The sequence below is a fragment of the Mustelus asterias genome, chromosome 1 (genome assembly GCF_964213995.1).
Source record: "Mustelus asterias chromosome 1, sMusAst1.hap1.1, whole genome shotgun sequence".
NCBI classification, from domain to species: domain Eukaryota; kingdom Metazoa; phylum Chordata; class Chondrichthyes; order Carcharhiniformes; family Triakidae; genus Mustelus; species Mustelus asterias.
In genome coordinates, this window is record NC_135801.1 from 105,138,297 (window position 1) to 105,158,318 (window position 20,022).

General features: G+C 43.7%; 1 protein-coding gene across 3 annotated transcripts in view; it reads left to right on the forward strand.

The window, feature by feature from the left end:
* LOC144495708 (kelch-like protein 5) overlaps positions 1-20,022 on the forward strand; it is a 122,116-nt gene that overhangs the window by 19,647 nt on the left and 82,447 nt on the right. For 2 of the 3 annotated variants that reach the window (XM_078216066.1, XM_078216074.1), the window contains exon 2: positions 2,526-2,602. Coding sequence is in view for 1 of the 3 variants with exons in the window: in XM_078216057.1 (XP_078072183.1) it covers positions 9,827-10,209 (383 nt within the window). In the remaining 2 variants the exon portion in view is untranslated. Of the gene's footprint in view, positions 1-2,525; positions 2,603-9,826; positions 10,210-20,022 lie in introns of those variants that run through there. The other variant, XM_078216057.1, reaches the window with a different exon arrangement.

The following is a 20,022-nucleotide window of genomic DNA, read 5'->3' on the forward strand; positions in this document are numbered from 1 at the left end:
ATGGTTTAATTTCAGATCTGTTTGGTTTCTGGAACATAGATTATTGGAAGTATAAAATGTCCTAGATTTGTCTCAATGGTAATGTCAAAGAAACATCTGAACAAAGAGTCAAGAAACCTTGTCTATAGATATGAATCTTATGTCAAATATGACCAGAAAAAGCCTCTCCGATTTTAGAATCATAGATCTAAATTTCATGCTCCCCTGCCAGTGGGTTTTTATGATGTGGAGATGCCAGCGTTGGACTCTTAGTGGGTTTTTAGGCAGGGGACTGTATGAAATTGAAGGAACAAAATTCCCTCTGGATTCCTGCCCACCCCAACCTGCAGCAATTTTGCACTGGGGTGGACAAGGTCTCGGATGGGACATCTGCCCTTTCCCCAATTGAGGCTCTCAATTTTTAGGCTGTTGGGAGGATTTACCTGGGGGAGACACTAAAATAAGCAGGCTTAGATCTCAGGCAGAAAACTAGGAGTGCTTCCATTAGAAACTAGCAGTGCCACTGGGAGTGTTGGCCATTGCTGGTACTGCAGTGCAGTCCAGGCAGAAGATCAGCGATAGAGATGCAGAGGTAAGGTAAATGGGACTCGTATGCTGCAGCCTGATGGGACATTTAGGCATGAATGGTGGGTTGCAATTAAAGAACTAGAAGGGGGAGATGATGTGATTACTTAAGACAAATCTGTAACTATTCTCAGCTAGAAGTGCCTAGTGAATTATCTCCCTCAGTCTCCTCCTGAGATCCCCATTATCATAGATGCCAGTATTCGGCCAATTTGATTTACTCCACTTGATATTAAGAAATAGCTGAATGCTTTGGATATAGCAAAGGCAGTGGACCCAGGCAACATTATGGCTGTAGAACTGAAGATGTGATCCAGCCCAAACCATGCCCCAAACAATTGCTTATCAATTTTTAATGGGGATATGCATTTCTGGTGTATTATACTACAAATGAAGAGTGTGCTAAAGTATATCTTCGTTCATAGTTAAAGATATTTAGTTGGTCCACCCTCCTCCCAGCGTATAACTCTCTGAGAGTCGGCACTCCTCTAATTCCAACGTCTTGAGCGTCCCTGATTTTAATCCCTCCAGCATTGGTGGCCTTGTCTTCAGCTACCTAACTTTAAGTGCTAGAATTCCGTCTCCAAATTTCTCCATTGATTTCCTCCACTAAGACACTTCTTAAACCCTACCTCTTTCCTGGTCATCTGCCCTAATTTTTCCTTCTGTGGCTTGCTATCCTATTTTGTTTTATAATGCATCTGGGAAGTACCTTGGCATGTTTTATTACATTAATGATGCACTTTAAACACAAGTTGTTGGTGTCGAGGGACTTTAAATAAATAAGGAGATGTTTTTTAGTGGCAGAATATTTTAGATAATCAGCAAAAGAACCAGTGGGAGACACAGATTTTTTAGCATGCAGTAAGTTGTTGTAATCTGGAATGAACTTTCCCAAAAGGCGGTGGAAGCAGCTGCATTGTAACTGTTGAAAGAGAGTTGATATATACTTGAAATGGAGCATGTTGGAAGAGTTGAGGAGTTGGACTAATTGGATAACTCTTTCAAAGATCCGGCACAGGCACAATTGGCCTCTTTCTTGGAATCATAGAATTCCTACAGTGCAGAAGGAGGAGGCCATGTGGCCCATCGAGTCTACACTGACTGACAGAATATCCTACTCTGGCCCTATCCCCCTAACCCCACACATTTAGCATTGCCAATCCACCTAACCTGCACATCTTTGGACTGTGGGAGGAAACCCACGCAAACACTGGGAGAATGTACAAACTCCACACAGACAGTCACCCAAGGCTGGAATCGAACCCAGGTCCCTGGTGCAGTGAGGCAGCAGTGCTTGCCAATGTGCCATGCTCTCTGTGCCAAAAGATTCAGGCCAAGATTTTACAACCTTTCTTGCCCGGTGGAATATTACAGTCCCGCTGAACTAAATGGCCCGTCACATGTGCCCGGGGGGGGGGGGGCGGTGCGCGGACACACCATGGCAGGGCTGTAAAATCCTGCCCTCTGTGTTCCTGAGATTGACACTTGCCAGTTTTATACTTTGGTTTTGTGATTTTGTTTTTAATATCTACTCTAACTGTGCTGCCTAGCAATTTCATAATTATGAATAAATTGTCATAATAGAAGTCCTCTACGGTTACCAATTGAATGCCTTTTGTGTGAGATATTGGAAAAATCAGAACATCATTGAAAAATTAAGATGAAACAGATGGGATTACACTGATAGCAGATGTTTAAAAGTTATTTGATGATAGGAGATGTTTTTAAATGGATAAAGACTGGCTTTGGAAGTAGTTAAGTATAGTTCTGTTGTATTTGATATATTTTGGTCACTTTAATTCTCGTAAGGATATGAATGTATCTATTTTTCAGATATTTAGCTACTGCAGGACCCTGTCATTGAATAGCACCCAAGTTATCACCGCTTAAATTTGTGAATCATGCAAAATTAATTGTACAATAATATGAGATTTAATATGAAACCTTCTGTTTTTCAGACTGACTGGAGTGATTGCACTGGTTCTGTCTGCATTTTCCCACATTCAGCCGTAGGAAATTAAAAACCTGAATGTCGGTAAGTGATCTTAATTTCATTTTATATTTTTGCACATCTCATGGTGTTATTGCATATTTTGTAAGGACAATTGTGTATTATTCCAAGTAGATATTCAGATTTACTGCAGAATTTATCTTAAAAAGAACATTAACAACATCTATTTTTTATTTTTGAAAAGTGCAAAGGAATATGAAAGTTGTCCTTTCTAAAATTATGAACCATTTTGATAGGGTTAAAGGCAGCACATAGAATTATGCTGTATCCATTGCTGATGAATTGATAAAGCTATAGCTTGCATTTATACCCAAGATATTTTGGATTTGACTATTCTAATGCACTCCTGGCCAGCCTCATCTCCCATATTTGTAAACTTAAATTCATCCAAATCTCTGCTGACCATATTAGAATCAGTGACAACAAAAACAGAAAATGCTGGAAAATTTCAGCAGGTCTGACAGCATCTGTGGAGAGAAAATAGAGCCAACATTCTGAGTCTGAATGACCCTTCGTCAGAGCGGGTTGCCCATATTCGAATCAGTGGTAAACGCAAACCAAAAAATCTTCCTGTATCTTAATTCTCACAAACTACCGTTCACCCATCACACCCTTGCTCATGGACCTACATTGATTCCCATTTGAACAACACCTCAATTTTAAAATTCTCATCCCTGTTTTCAAATTCTCCATGGTTTCTGCACTCCTCTAACTCTGGCCTTTTGTACATTCCCAATTTTAATCATTTCAATATTGCCAATCATTCCTTCAACTGTTGAAGGCCTAAGCTTTGAAATTCCTTCCCTGAACTCTATAAAATCCCTCTAATGCAAAAGGAGACCATTCAACCCATCGAGCCTGCACCGACCACAATCCCACCCAGGTCCTAACCCGTAACCCCATGTATTTACCCTGCTAATCCCCCTGACACTAAAGGGCAATTTAGCATGGCCAATCAATTTAACCTGAACATCTTTGAACTGTGGGAGGAAACCGGAACACCCGTAAGAAACCCACGCAGACACTTGGAGAACGTGAAAACTCCACACCAACAGTCACCCAAGACTGGAATTGAACTTGGGTCCCTGCTGTAGTGAGGCAGCAGTACTAACCACTGTGTCACCATGCTGTCCATTTTTCTATTTTCTCTTAAGATGCTCCTTAACATCTACCTCTTTGACCAAGTTTTTTGTCATCTGCCCTAATATCATCTTCTGTGGGTTTGGTATCAAATTTTGTTTGATAGTACCGCTATGAAGCGCCATGTGCCATTTTACAAAATTGGCTGAGTGACAGAAAACAGAGTAGCGGTTAAAGGATTTTTTTCAGGCTGGAAGAAGGTTTGTAGTGGAGTTCCCCTTGCATCAGATCCTTGTTTTTCCTGATATATATTTTTGACTAGAGCTTGGTGTATAGGACAGAATTTGAAAGTTTCCTGATGATACGAAATATGGAAGTATTGTGAACTGTGAGGAGGACAGTTGCAAGTCAGGATTGTGTGTGGCTTGGAGGGGAACGTGCAGGTGTTGGTATTCCTATGCTGCTTCTACCTTTGTCCTTCAAGGTGGCAAAGATCATGGGGTTGGAAGGTTCTGTCAAAGAATCCTTGGTGAGTTGATGCAGTGCATCATGGTACATACTGCTGCCACAGTGCATCGGTGGTGGAGAGAGTGATTCTTTAAGGTGGTAGGTGGGGTGCCAATCAAGCAGGCTGCCTTGTCCAGCTTCCTGAGTATTTGTTTAAGCTGCATTAATCCATGTAAGTGGAGAGTATTCCTGACTTGTGCCTTGTAGATAGCGGATAGGCTTAGGGGAGTCAGGGGATGAGTTACTTGATGCAGAATCCCTAGTCTCTAGTCTTTGATTTGCTGTTGTAGCCACCATATTTATATGGCTGGTTCAGTTGAGTTTCCCGTCAGTGGTAATTCCCAGTACGTTGGTACTGGGGATTTGCCAAAGGAGAGGCGTCGGTGCAATGGTATTGTCACTAGACTAACAATTTTGAGACCCAGGGTAATCCTCTGGGGACCTGGTTTCAAATCCCTCCATGGCAGATGCTGGAATTTAAACTCAATAAAACATCTGGGATTAAAAGTCTAATGATGGTCATGATATCATTGTCGATTATCATAAAAACCCACCTGGTTCACTAATGTCCTTTAGGGAAGGAAGCATGCTGTCCTTACCTGGTCTGGCCTACATGTGACTCCAGACCAATAGCAATGTGGTTCACTCTGAAATGCCCTCTGAAATGGCCTGGCAAGCCACTCGGTTGTATTCAACAACAACAAAGAAAACTCAAAGGAATGAAACCGGACAGATCATCAGCATTGACCTAGGCACCAGAAATGACAAAGGTAAACCCAGCCCTGTCTACCCTGCAAAGTCTTTTTTTCATTTGTTTATGGGATGTGGGCATCATTGTCTAGGCCAGCATTTATTGCCCATCTCTGAAGGCAATTAAGAATCAATCAGATTGCTGCAGATCTGGAGTCATCTGCAGACCAGACCAGGTAACTTTGATTATCCATAGTTTGCCATTTTTTGTTACATAATTAAGATCATGGAAGGTTCTCTATGCATTGAGAGCTAACTACATTTCATTCTCTTGCCAGAGAGAAGGAATTGGAACTAGCACATGGCTTTGCAAGCGTTGTAGGGTTTCCCATGGTGCAGGATGTCATTTACTCTTTGCACATCTCTTTGCGGACACCACATGTCAACTTTGCTCTCCATTGGAACCAACAGGGATTCAATTGCTGTCTAACTATAGGCAGAAAATAATTATAGGTCAATGTTTGGCACCCTTGCAGCAGTTATGATGCCTTCACTTTGTAGCAGTATGCCATGTCAGCTGCATTTGAGCCAACCAAAGGTTGGATACAGGATGACACAGTCTCTCCACTGACGATGTGGATTTGGTGTGACACCCATGCACACGTTGAGGTTCAGGTAAGAGACTTGCTTCATGAACACCCTGGACACATGCTGAGAGATCTTCTCTCCCCACCTCCTTCCTCTTCCAGCAGTTTGTCTTGCTTTACATAACCTCTGCCATTCTCCAATTCACATTGTATTCTAAGGGGAATGTTATTTGTCTATCCATATCTCAAAGGGACTGGTTTGTGCAGAAGTCCTGGAGTCATCAAAAAAAGTCCATCAGCACCTGCCAAACTGCTCGCTAAAGACTTTTGAAACAATGCATACAATGTTAACCATGCTGTATGCCTGCTGTATGTTGGACAACCTTACGACCATGAAGGGGAAAGCCCTTGTGACCAGGTATATGGCAATGAAGAAGTGTAGGATCAGAATGGGACAAAGAGGAAGAGAGGAGGTGCCCTCAACCGCCCCTTTTATAAGAACATAAGAACTAGGAGCAGGAGAAGGCCATCTGGCCCCTTGAGCCTGCTCTGCCATTCAATAAGATCATGGCTGATCTTTTCGTGGACTCAGCTCCACTTACCCGCCCACTCACCATAGCCCTTAATTCCTTTACTGTTCAAAAATGTATCTTTTTATAAGGGAATCTGAAGAATTCATCCAAATTCAATACCAGTAAACCACACCTTAGCTATCCTCTGTCACTGACCATCAGTGTTCACGTGGCCACAATGCAAAAACAAAAGCCATGACAAAATAAAAAATTCAAAACCAAATTTATAAATGAAAACATATCATTTTGTATACATATGTTAACTAATCACCCTTGTATATTCTCTTGATACTTGTGTTATGCGTGCCTTTGCCTATTGTAAGAGTCACACAATATTGACTTTAGATTTATGGAAAATTGATACTTCACTTGTGCATCGAAAAGATAAGCGGATACACTACATTTGAAACAAAATGGAGTTGAAGGGTCAGGTGACCTTTTTCTTTTCTGTCAACATGCATGGATCCACACAAGACCTTGGAAGAACCCTGCATGCCTGGACAAGACAAAATACGAAAGATCTTTCAGACCATTTTATTGAGAAGGCATTACAATGCAACAAACCTCTCCTTTGGATTAATGCTGCCATTGTACAAATAGTTAGACAAACTAGTTCACATTATCCTTGCAGACTTCTTGGCTGCAGAGTGGAATTCCAAAGAACGGGTGTGACAAAACCACATTCTATCAGAAGGATATTAAATGAGTGAAACTCAAAGATTATGGCCAGGATTCTCCCAGCAGCGCAGTGGGCCGGGCAACATCAGCCCCTAGCGGGACTCGTGATCGGCATCCGGCCGATTGTGAGTCTCCCAGGCCCTTTTTTCAACGCGCTAACTATCATATGGAAATCATTCTGAACCCGCTAATGTCCCTCCACTGTCCCTCAGGAGAGGTTCCCACCAGCGGAGATTACAACTGCTCCCCACCAACGGAGAACAGAAGTGCTCACCCTGCTAGTGGGGACAGAGACCACTGACGAATCCCCGGAAGGTCGGGGCAGGGGGGCTGCCCCTTGGGCAATGCCAGCCTGGCACCCTAGCACTGCCCAAGGGGCAAACTGGCACTACCCACCAGGCATCTTGGGGGTGGGGCAAGAGAGCAGTGGGGCCTACTGGAGGGATGATCAGTGATGGTGGTGGGCGGGGGGAAAACCCTCTGCCATTGCAATGGGATCGAATGGTGAAGGGGCGTTCAAGGCTGGTCATGAGAGGGAAGCGATTGGGGCTGGCCATGGGAGGAGGGGAGATCAGGGCTGGTCATGGAAGGTGTGGTCGGGGCTGGCCATGGGGGTGCGGGGGAAATCAGGTCTGGGCAAAGGGGGAAGGGGCTGGTGATTGGGGGAGGCCAGCAATCAGCAGTCCGGAAATGGGGTGGGGGGGAGTGTGCATGTGCCGATCTCCCCACTGACAGATCAGCTCATGCACAGTGGCTCGCTCAGCACAATGCTGCTGGCCTCTCCAATGGGATGAGGCCCCACCCCCCACTTTCCGGCATGAATCTCTCTGAGGCATTCTGTGTAGCATGGCGATTCATTCAGCTAAGTACACCCAAAAACAGGGGGGAAATTCTCCAATTTTCCCACCCATTGTGCACTTAGGTTTTTTTGGGAGAATCCCGGTCTATATGTCAATGGCCAAAGCATCAGAAACCATTTGTGAAGATAGTGAAAGACAGATACGATGGTCACATGACAGAAACCCGGTTTTTAAGAAGACACATTTTTGAAAGCAGGAAGCAGAATGAAAGAGTTCAAGATGAGCAAAACAGCAGGGCCCTACCTACAATGCATCAGGAGTCAGCGAATTCAGGTTGGCCTTTACTCACCTATCTGAGGACCGAAACCAGGTTTTTGATGCAGAGGTTGGACTGCACCTCGACTGGAATGAAGCTAGAGAAACCTGCTACTCCAAGCAGTAATCCACTGCAAATCTGTCTTCATGAACCTCCAACCTCTATTTCTGGAGTGGACCCAAAAAGGAAATCACAGCAAAGTGTCCAGCCTTCATTTTGAAAGAAGCAAGTGTGATAGTGAAGCTTTGGACTTTTAAGCATTAGGTGCATGCTACATCCTTTGTAATCACCATTTCTTGTGTGTCTGTGTGAGTGGATGTTATTGCATATACATTTGGAGTGTTGTCCCCACGAACAGGGAACAGGCAGCCCGACCCCACTAGTGTGAAGAGTGGCCATGGAGGCACCCCCAGGAGGTCGGGGGTAAAGGAGGGGTGCCCCTTGGGCAGTGCCAGTCTGGCTGCCTAGCACTGCCCAAGGGGCAAACTGGCAGTGCCCAACAGGCACCTTGCCACTGCCCAACAGGCTGGTGCACCAAGACAACCCAACAGCACTTTTAGAACTGGCTTGACGGTGAGATGATTGAAATGAGCATGTAACACACGTTAACATGCTGGCTGCATTGCAGTAAGCAGGCTCGGGTTAATCTTATGTTGCAATCACCATATTTGTTTTTGGAAGGCATCAAATTTAACCCCAGATTTTTTTTTTACTTCAGATAGCTTAGAACATGACGTAATTGATCAAATTGCACAATTATTTGCAAAGAAGGCGTATTAATGAAAATGGGGAAGGGGCACAGTAAAGGTATTAGATAGTTTCTGCAGTGGCAGAAATGTGATAGACTGAATAGCGTCCAGTTATGTTGTAATTTCTATGATTCTAGTATTAGTTGCCATAAAAGCTACACAATACCCCAAAGGAAAATAAGTTGAAGTTTCAGCCTGAATTATGAAGGTGCCAAAGCACTGGTTCTAGTGACAGTCAAAATATAGTATATTACACCAAAGTAACAGTTCTGGAGCTGGATTGAGACCCGAAAGAAGCCAACCGATTTGTGATTTTTATCCCATCTGAAAGAGTTGATTTCAAACCCTGCAAAAATTGTGAAACATCTGAACTTTAATTTTAACATGTTCAATTATTTCTGCAAACATGGGTCAACATTTAATAGATAAGTTCTGTAATTATAGAGGATCATCACTTGTTATGGTAAAATATGAGTAACTACTAAAGATCCAATCAAGCATGTTATCTATTACTTCAGACAACCAAGCACTCAGAATCTAACAACCAATTCCTTTAATGTTTAATGTCTCGCCCTCGACAGCAAAGGTAGATTTCTTTCAATCAACTGCGGAAATGAAATTTTGTTTTTACTTTTTTTTTAACTGAACAATGTTTATTATTCTTTGAAATGCTATGTTAAAATAAATTAAGCATATAAGCTCGAAAGGAAGATGCTCAAAAACATGAGATGTTAATATTGCTCTGCATATTGCAGTAAGATGCCAAGGAGAATATTCAAAGGGTTAATTTAATAAAGAGGAGGGAATGTGATTGGAAAAGACCGTGATAGGTTGCTACATGTAAGTTACTCTTACATTCATTTGTGGTTCAGAGGAAGGGGAGTGGTGGTGTTCAGCTTTCAAAAAGGGTGTAATGAATGCTGTCAGTGTTTTTTGAAAGCAGCTCGCCGGGATGTAGAGATGAAGGTGATGTAAAGTGCATTGATTGTAACAGTGTAAGTTGATTAAGAGTTACACTTGATTGAAGGCGCAGGCTTGTCCCTGCCTCCCCTTCACATTATCCTCATCATCTTTGTCATTATTTGATGTTCTGATGGTGGAGATTTAAGAAGATTTTATTTCCATGTGAAAGCAATCTTGTTTCAGTCAGGCAGAAGCAGGAATCTGGAAAGCATATCTATTTGGACTGAGCTGTGCTATATACTGTGCTGCCTTACGATACAGCAGAGCCTCCTCTGTTGCCTTGACAATTGCTTAGGTGAACAGAGAATGTCTGTTTCTCGCAAAGAATTTGATGTGAAGCAGATTTTACGCATCCGGTGGCGGTGGTTTGGTCACCCTGCATCCCAACCTGCCACATCCAACGACAGTCGCCGGGGAGATTTTTGGAACAAAGAGCAAGGTGCATCAAATAATGGAAGGAAATTCTTAGACCCTGGGCACCTGCCTCTACCATTGGCTTCCATTAACTACCAGAGACCCAGCCAACAGGAAATTCAAAACTCACCACCTTGGCATCTGCCCCACGCCCCAGATCTTCCTGTGTTTGAGTTTACCGCTGACAGTTATGAGGGCACACGCTGGCATGACAAACATGAAGCTGAAGATGAAGGGAGTGAGGGAGAGAATGAAACCGACAGCAGTTCTTGCAGGTTAGGAATAAGGATTTTAAACAAGGCAGTGCTAATACTGATAATCAGATGCATTTTATTTTTATCATCCCATTATTTTGGCGATCTGTAAAATGCCCCTTTTAATACCCATGTTATATTTGTAATGAATAGCAGTGTAAAATTTGATCTGATCCTGAAGAATTTCATTGAATAGATATATATGCCTTAATTTTAATGGTATCATATTAAATACATAATGTATGAATGTATTGTGTTAAATCTGAACTTTTATAACATGCAAATAAAATTCAGGGTTAAATGGTTAATAAATTGTCTGGTAAATGAATAATAGTTGGCTGTAAATGACGTAGTGTACACCAAAGAGTAAATAGTTTCTTATCTTGATCTGAGAGATTACAGAGCAGCAAAAGGTGATGATCCTTTTTATAATCTAATAATATATAAGCACACTAATGTGTGTGTCAAGTGAAAATTATTACTCAGAAGACTCTCTGCATGGCTACAATATAGTACCACAGTGTGGATCAGGAAAATATCATCACACGGTTTTCATTTAAATGAAATAAACATTTTTCAAGGAAATAGATGTAAATGAGGACGTTAGATTTTATTTAACTTCTTAATACTACATATTTCCCCTTTGTATGTATCCTCTCTTTAAAGTTCTCTGGTTCTAATATTATAAAGAAGAAATGCATCTGATTTGCCAAAGGTATCCTGCAAGTACCTACAATAACAAAGTGCTTGTTACATTAAGCAAAATCTAATTGTAAAGTTAGATAATAAAATGTTATTTTTTAAATCTTGACAGATATTAATTTTTTTAAATTTGGTTTTATCCACAACTTGATGCCCATTGATGTATCGTCTGCACAATACATTTTTATTCAATAAACAAAGTGTACTTTTAAAAGATAATCTGATTTGTCAAATGAAAGCAGCTAAATTACACAGGAAGTTTAATACAGAAACTCAGTAACCGCTGTAGTATAATATTTCAGGCTCTTCAATCAGTTTCAATTAGTCTTTCATTCATACACTCGTAGAATCATGGAATCCCTACAGTGCAAAAGGAGGCCATTCGGCCCATCAAGTCTTGTACTGACAACAATCCCACCTAGGCCCTTTCCCTGTAACCCCATGTACTTCTACTGCAATTTCCCTGGCACTAAGGGGCAGTCAACCTAACCTGCACATCTTTGGACTATGGAAGGAAACCAGAGCACCCTGAGGAAACCCATGCAGACACATACAGTCACCCAAGGCCGGGATCGAATCCAGGTTCCTGGCGCTGTGAGGCAGCAGTGCTAACCACTGTGCCACCGTGCCATCCATTATACATTATATGGTGTTGTAAATTTTCATAGTGCTAAAACAATGTTCTAGTTGTATCTCCTTAAAGAGAGTGTTCTGGAGAGAAAATACACGCACAGCAAAATTTCATCATTGCTTTGTACAAGCATCACAATTGTGTTACAATAGATTGCTACTTGAGGAGCACAATATTTTACAAAATGATTAATGTAATTGTTGCATTGATCAGCTGTATCAACAACATTATCAAAGTTGCAGATTCCCTTATTTTTAAATAGAGAATTGTTTCAATATACGTGAAACAGGCATTGTTTACATAAGGCCTTCAGATCTAATACAATTGTTTTCTCTATTTAGTAATTAATATAATTAATATAACTATTAAATCATGTATATATAGTTGTCTTTTTTACTGATAGTAGATGAACATGGTTAGTGTAGTAAATTTGGTAAAATATTATGAACCAAGTACATCAGATAATGCCATGACAAACTCAGTTCTAGTGGCATAACGCTATAGGTAAAGCCTATTTTAGATCTTGGTGGCGATCTTACCAAAATTTGCCACTCCCATGTGTTCAGAGCCGGCCCCTCCCCACCCCCGAACATCGCCAGCATCGGATCCTTTCCCCCTCAATACTCCATCCAAACAGCCAACGCTGGCATTCCCAGCTCCCTCCCACCCCACAAGTAAATGAACACCCGCCACTCCCATTGAGATCTGCCCCTGATACTGACCTCTATGGCACCACCCGGCTATGTTCCTCTCCCCTGAGGCTATCCTCACCTTTACACCCCGGTGGGATCTCCACGACAGGTTCACGTGTGGCACAGTGGTTAGCACTGCTGCCTCACAGTTCCAGGGACCACGGATTCAATTCCGGCCTCGGATCACTGTCTGTACGGAGTTTGCACGTTCTCCCCGTGTCTGCATGGGTATCCTCCGGGTGCTCTGGTTTTCTCCCACAGTCCAAAGATGTGCGGGTTAGGTTGATTGGCCATGATAAATTGACCCTCCTGTCTGGGGATTAGCAGAATAAATGTGTGGAGTTACGGGGATAGGGTCTGAGTGGGATTGTTGTCGGTGCAGACTCAATGGGCTGAATGGCCTCCTGCACTGTAGAGATTCTATGATTCTATGCCTGGGAACCCGATGTAAACTGTGTCAATGTGATGTCACACTAACAAGGTTTGAAATTACGCCTCGGGTTCCATATATGACAAAGGGTGTGGTTAATAATATGCTAATGCATTTAAATGTATTAAAATCAGGTTCATGCCCATTGTGGGTGTCAACCTGATTATGTTACCGCTGAGGGGTACTGAAAATCAGAAATCATGATCTGGCCAGTGAGATTCACAATTTCTGGGTTTCACCAGATCTTGAGCCTCCATTGCCATTCCCGTGGACAGCACGAGTGACCTCAAGATCCCACCCAATGTTTCAGAAAATTATAAATATTTGCCATTTCATTACATATATATGATCTAAAATAGCTCCTAACACAAGATTTAAAGACAATGTACAAATATATTTTACCAAAAGCTGTCAAATAATTGGTACAGTAAAATATTAAAAGTGACTCAACTGCAGTTTAAAGTTGCTAATAAATTGTTATTGGTACAAAGTTAGCCTTTGGCTTGCCTGCTGTGTTTCAGACACGGATTTATAACTATTTTCTAATCCATTAGGACATTTGACATACCAATTTATTAAAATTGATGAATTCATAACTAAGATGTGTGGATTGATTTTTTTTTTTTCAAACCAGATTCCCCAACCTGCAGTTCTTGATTTAAGGCTTTTTGTATGAATAATGTGAATGATTTTTTTTGTAGCCAACTTGATCTTTGTAAGTGGTCATGTTCTGCAGTGCTGTTGGATGGAAGTGTTGTCTGATGAGTAGTGTTCTGTGTTATGTTTATCAGTACAGTATTGTGGACAATCAGAGAACTGGGTCAGGACTACGGGGAATGTGCAGTTGCAGTGTTTCCATACTAATACAAATCTAAGATTGCTCTTTTTGAAAATTTTTTTTTGAGCAAAGGTAATTTACCAGAATGCTTAGCTTGTGGTCATGCTTCATGGACCAAAGAAAAACTATTACTTGTCAAGCCAAATAAAATGTGCCATTTTGTGAAATGGACAAAATCAATGAGCTTACTTATGTTCTTTGTTTCAACTCTGGGGAAGAGTGGATTTTCAGAGTGCTTAGCTGTCCTCATGGTTTCCGTTGCTAACCTAATCGGAAGATGGATTCTGTCACGGATATTGGAGGTCACTGTGGGACAATTACAGGATACTATATAAGTGCACTGTCTAAGTTATGGTCAAGGTTCAGGCAGTTCAGTATTGACTGGGAATGCATTACAGTAACTTTATATTTTGCATCATATCACTTTTAATTATAGGAGTTTTTTGATGGACTTAAATTTCTTTAAAACTTTATATATAACAAAGATAAAGGGTTGAGGGATTGAGGAGACACCCCCAATTTATCTATACAAATTTTAGTTTTTTTAAGCAAAATTTTCAATGGAACAGTTTCTACATCAGAACAGGATTCAAATGGAACTTCCCCAACCACCCCAAGACTATGTGACCCCAACCCAATAACTTATTAACTACGTAAGGTGGGTTCCAACAATTACCAAAAGGGAATCAGCAGCCTTTAGCCCTATTTTGACAGTGTTGCAGTGTGACACCTGCTACGGCAGCAGAAGTGGATGGAGCATGATTGTAACGGTAGAATTTCTAATACAGGCTCTCCTTGAGCTGATTGGCCAGGAAGAGGTGAGTGACCTTTTGGGAGGGAGACAAGACTGCTACTGAGCGTACTCCTTCCAAAAGGCTTTCTGACACTGCACCAGGATGAGCTGCCGATCCCCCCCTGACAGCCATGTGGGTTGGCTGAGAAAGTGGGGAGGGAAAGTGGCAGGATGATGGGCTGTGGCACCATTTACACATGCTGGGTGATGGTCAGTCTACTTCCATACAGAAGAGGAAAGGAGTTCAATCTAAGCCTTGACTTTACAGTGGGGGAGGAAGAAGAAAGTAAGAACAAAGTGTTAGGAGATTCATTAGTTAGGGGAGCAAACAGGCATTTCTGTGGCCAAAGACATGACCCTGGTACCAGGGTCAGGGATGTCACTGAACGTCTGCAGGGCATCCTGAAAGGGAGGATGATGAATTTGAGGTTGTGGTACATGTTGGTACCAACAATATAGATAAACTTTGAATGAAGTCTTGCATCAAGAACTTAGGAAGTTAGGCAGCAGATTAAAAAGCAGGATCTCTAAGGTTGTAATCTCTGGATTACTCCCGGTGCCACAGGCTGGCCAGTATAATAATAGGAAAATAGTGCAGATTAATGCATGGCTCAAGAGTTGGCGATGGAGGGAGGGTTTTAGATTCCTTGATCACTGGGACCATTTCTGGGGAAGGTGGGATATCTACAACAGGACGGTCTGCACCTGAACCACATTGGGGCCAACATCCTTGCGGGTAGTTTTTCTCGTGCTGTTGGGAGGAGTTTAAATTAGTTTGCCAGAGAGAGGGGACACAGAGCATTAATAAACTGGAAACACATCATCCTGAAGGAGAGAACTAACCTCCATGAGAACTTCTCTCATCCACACACCCGTGAGAGAAGTGCAGAAGTGTAAAGGAAGCAAGTCAGAGAGAGTTCAGCTATGTTGAGTGTCAAGAGAGTTGCACAAGGCTGGATGATCTTTACTTTAATGCTAGGAGTATAATAGGTAAGACTGATGAGTTAAGGTCATGGATTAACACATGGAAGTGTGATATTGATGCCATCACAGAGACATGGTTGAGGGAAAGGCAGGACTGGCAACTCAACATTCAGGATATAGGATCTTTCGGCAGGACAGAGGAGGGTGTAAAAAGGTATTGCACTATTAATTAAGGAGTCAATTATTACAATAAGAAGAGATATCTTGGAAGGGTCTTGAAAGGGAACAGCCACATTTTGGTTTTGAATTGAGGAAGTGAGGTCAGCTGAAGGGGATTCTGGGAGGTTGAGTCTTAGTATAAAAGGCAGTTACCTGGGGGGTTCGATCTCTTTGTTTAACTGGAGTGAGACTGGGGGAGAGAGTCTTAGCAGGAGTGCTGAGAGTAAGCTAAGAAGTGATTTAATTATTCATTTATTCATTTAAGGGTATTCCTAGTATATTTCGCGGGCTTTTTTCAGGGTTTTGAATTGAGGAAGTGAGGTCAGCTGAAGGGGATTCTGGGAGGTTGAGTCTTAGTATAAAAGGCAGTTACTTGGGGGGTTCGCCGGGAGCATAAAAAGCCGTCTGCACTATACAGCGGGCAGCGTCGGGAGCGGGCAGTGGAGTGAGTGGGTAGCAGAGTGTGCACTATAAGGGCTTTGGCTCACAGGGCGTAGGCTGAAAGGGCGAGGCAGGGCTAGTTATTTTTTACCTAACCCTATAAGGATAAGGGCAGGTATGAGTGATCGGCCAGTTCAGTGCTTCCGATGTGGGATGTGGGAATTCCTGCAAACACCTAGCTTCCCAGAGGTTCACATATGTGCCAGGTGCGTGGAACTGCAGCTCTTGAGGGACCGTGTTAGGGAACTGGAGCTGCAGATCGCTGACCTTAGCCTAGTCAGGGAAAATGGGAGAAAAATTGACAGCAGTTATAGGCAACTAGTTACACCGGGGCATCGGGAGAATGACACGTGGGTCACAGTTAGGAGGAGTAAAGGGCAGAAGGGTAAAGTACAAGGGAGGACTCCAGAGGTGTCTCAAAATAGGAAGGGCTTGGTGACAGGTGTGAGAGGGGAGGGGAGTGGACAGTTAGAAGAGGGGTCACCTGTGGTTGTCCCACTCCAAAACAGGTACATTGTTTTAGATAGTGTGGAGGAGTGTGCCTCTCCAGGGGTAAGACACAGTGACCAGGTCACTGGCACACAGTCAGGCTCTGTGGCCCGGAAAGGGAAGAGAGGGGTTAGGAGAGCGATAGTGGTGGGGGATGCGTCAGTTAGAGGCACAGACAGGCGATTCTGTGGGGGCGAACGGGACTCCAGGATGGTAGTCTGCCTACCTGGTGCTGGGGTCACGGATGTCTCCGAGCGGATAGGAGGCATATTAAAAGGGGAAGATAAAGAAACGGATGTCATTATACACATTGGTGGAAATGACATAGATAGGAAGAGTAGGGGGGTCCTAAGAGAGCAATTCAGGGAGTTGGGAAATAGGTTAAAAAGTAGGGTCACTAGGGTGGCCATCTCTGGGCTGCTCCCAATGCCTCGTGCCAGTGAGGCTAAGAATAGGGAGTTGGTTCAAATGAATGCCTGGCTAAAGGACTGGTCCAGGAGGGAGGGCTTTATTTTCATAGACCAATGGGAGGTTTTCAGGAGAGGATGGCACCTGTACAAGAGGGAGGGGTCACAACTAAGTTGGAAGGGCACAAATATCCTGGCTGGGAGCTTTGCTAATGCAGTTCGGGGGGGTTTAAACTAGTATGGCAGGGGGGTGGGGATCAAACTATTAGGTCTATAAGTGTGGTGGCTGGGGACGAGCTTGGGGCTGGGACAAGGCTGGCAAAGAAGAAGAGCACTCTGGGGGAGGACGACCTCACTGAGCCTGGGGGTCTGGAGTGCTTATACTTCAATGCAAGGAGCGTAGCAGGTAAAACAGACGAACTTGGGGCCTTAATGCGCACGAGGAATTTGGATGTGGTTGCGGTGACAGAGACTTGGTTGAAAGAGGGACAGGACTGGCAGCTGAATATTCCAGGGTACAAGTGTTTTAGGCGAGACAGAGGAGGGGCCAAAAGAGGTGGGGGAGTAGCGGTATTGGTTGGAGAGCATATTACAGCGGTGCAGAGGGAGGACAATTCGGAGGAGTCGTGTAGCGAGTCACTCTGGGTGGAGCTTAGAAACAGGAAAGGCGCAGTCACTATGTTGGGGATGTACTACAGGCCCCCCAACAGCCCAAGGGAAGTGGAAGAATGGATATGTCAGGAGATACTGGATAGGTGCAGGAAATATAGGGTTGTTGTAGTGGGAGATTTCAATTTCCCTGGTATAGACTGCAGGGACTCTGGATGGGGAGGAATTTGTAAAATGTGTACAGGAGGGTTCGTTGGAACAATATGTGGACAGCCCAACTATACTGGGGGCTATACTGGACCTGGTACTGGGGAATGAGCCCGGTCAGGTCTTCAAAGTTTTGGTAGGGGAACATGTGGCAAATAGTGACCACAATTCTGTTAGCTTTAGGATAGTGATGGAAAAGGATGAGTGGTGTCCCAAGGGTAAGGTGTTGGATTGGGGGAAGGCTAACTTTATTGGGATCAGGCAGAAATTGGCAGCTCTTGATTGGGAGAGGCTGTTTGAGGGTAAATCCACATCTGGTATGTGGCAGTCTTTTAAGGAACGGTTGTTAGGGCTACAGGACAAGCATGTGCCTGTAAAAAAGAAGGATAGGAAGGGTAGGATTAGAGAACCGTGGATAACCAGGGAAATTGAGGGACTGGTCAAAAGGAAAAGAGAGGCGTATGTTAGGTCCAATCAGCTAAAAACGGAGGGAGCTCTGGAGGAGTACAATGAAAGTAGGAAAATACTCAAACGGGGAATTAGAAGAGCAAAAAGGGGTCACGAAATGTTCTTGGCAGACAGGATTAAGGAGAATCCCAAGGCATTTTATTCATACGTTAGGAACAAAAGGGTTGTTAGGGAAAAAATCGGACCTCTCAGGGACAAAAGTGGGGACTTCTGCTTGGAGCCCAAAGAGGTAGGGGAGATCCTAAATGAATACTTTGCGTCGGTATTCACAAAGGAGAGGGATGTGTTGACTGGGAGTGTCTCGGAGGGGAGTGTTGAACCGTTGGAGAAAATCTCCATTACAAAGGAGGAAGTGTTAGGTTTGTTAGAGAATATAAAGACTGACAAATCCCCAGGGCCTGATGGAATCTATCCAAGGCTGCTCAGGGAGACGAGAGGTGAAATCGTTGGGCCTCTGACGCAAATCTTTGTCTCGTCACTGGACACAGGTGAGGTCCCAGAGGATTGGAGGATAGCCAATGTGGTCCCGTTATTTAAGAAGGGTAGGAAGGGTAACCCGGGTAATTATAGGCCGGTGAGCTTGACGTCCGTGGTGGGGAAGTTGTTGGAGAAGATTCTTAAAGATAGGATGTATGCGCATTTAGAAAGGAATAAACTCATTAACGATAGTCAACATGGTTTTGTGAGAGGGAGGTCATGCCTCACTAACCTGGTGGTGTTTTTTGAAGAAGTGACCAAAATGGTTGACGAAGGAAGGGCCGTGGACGTTGTCTATATGGACTTTAGTAAAGCGTTTGACAAAGTCCCTCATGGTAGGCTAGTGAAAAAGGTTGGATCCCATGGGATAAAGGGGGAGGTGGCTAGATGGGTGGAGAACTGGCTTGGTCATAGAAGACAGAGGGTGGTAGTGGAAGGGTCTTTTTCCGGCTGGAGGCCTGTGACTAGTGGTGTACCGCAGGGCTCTGTATTGGGACCTCTGCTGTTTGTGATTTATATAAATGATCTGGAAGAAGGAGTAACTGGGGTGATCAGTAAGTTTGCGGACGACACAAAACTGGCAGGACTTGCAGATAGTGAGGAACATTGTCAGAGGCTACAGAAGGATATAGATAGGCTGGAAATTTGGGCAAGGAAATGGCAGATGGAGTTCAATCCTGATAAATGCGAAGTGCTGCATTTTGGTGGGAATAATGTAGGGAGGAGCTACACGATAAATGGAAGAACCATAAAGGGTGTAGAGACGCAGAGGGACCTGGGTGTGCAAGTCCACAGATCTTTGAAGGTGACGTCACAGGTGGAGAAGGTGGTGAAGAAGGCATATGGCATGCTTGCCTTTATAGGACGGGGCATAGAGTATAAAAGTTGGGGTCTGATGTTGCAGATGTATAGAACATTGGTTCGGCCGCATTTGGAATACTGCGTCCAGTTCTGGTCGCCACACTACCAGAAGGACGTGGAGGCTTTGGAGAGAGTACAGAGGAGGTTTACCAGGATGTTGCCTGGTATGGAGGGGCTTGGTTATGAGGAGAGATTGGGGAAACTGGGGTTGTTCTCCTTGGAAAGACGGAGGATGAGGGGAGACTTAATAGAGGTGTATAAAACTATGAAAGGCATAGATAGGGTGAACGGTGGGAAGCTTTTCCCCGGGTCGGTGGTGACGTTCACGAGGGGTCATAGGTTCAAGGTGAAGGGGGGGAGGTTTAACACAGATATCAGAAGGACATATTTCACACAGAGGGTCGTGGGGGCCTGGAATGTGTTGCCGGGCAAGGTGGTGGAGGCGGACACACTGGGAACGTTTAAGACTTATCTAGACAGCTATATGAACGGAGTGGGAATGGAGGGATACAAAAGAGTGGTCTAGTTTGGACCAGGGTGCGGCGCGGGCTAATTGTTCCTTGTTTCTCGTTTCAAGGCTTCATTCTATGATCATCTTGCTGGTGCCAGTACAGAGCGAGACTGCGGATAGTTGGGAACCTGTCTC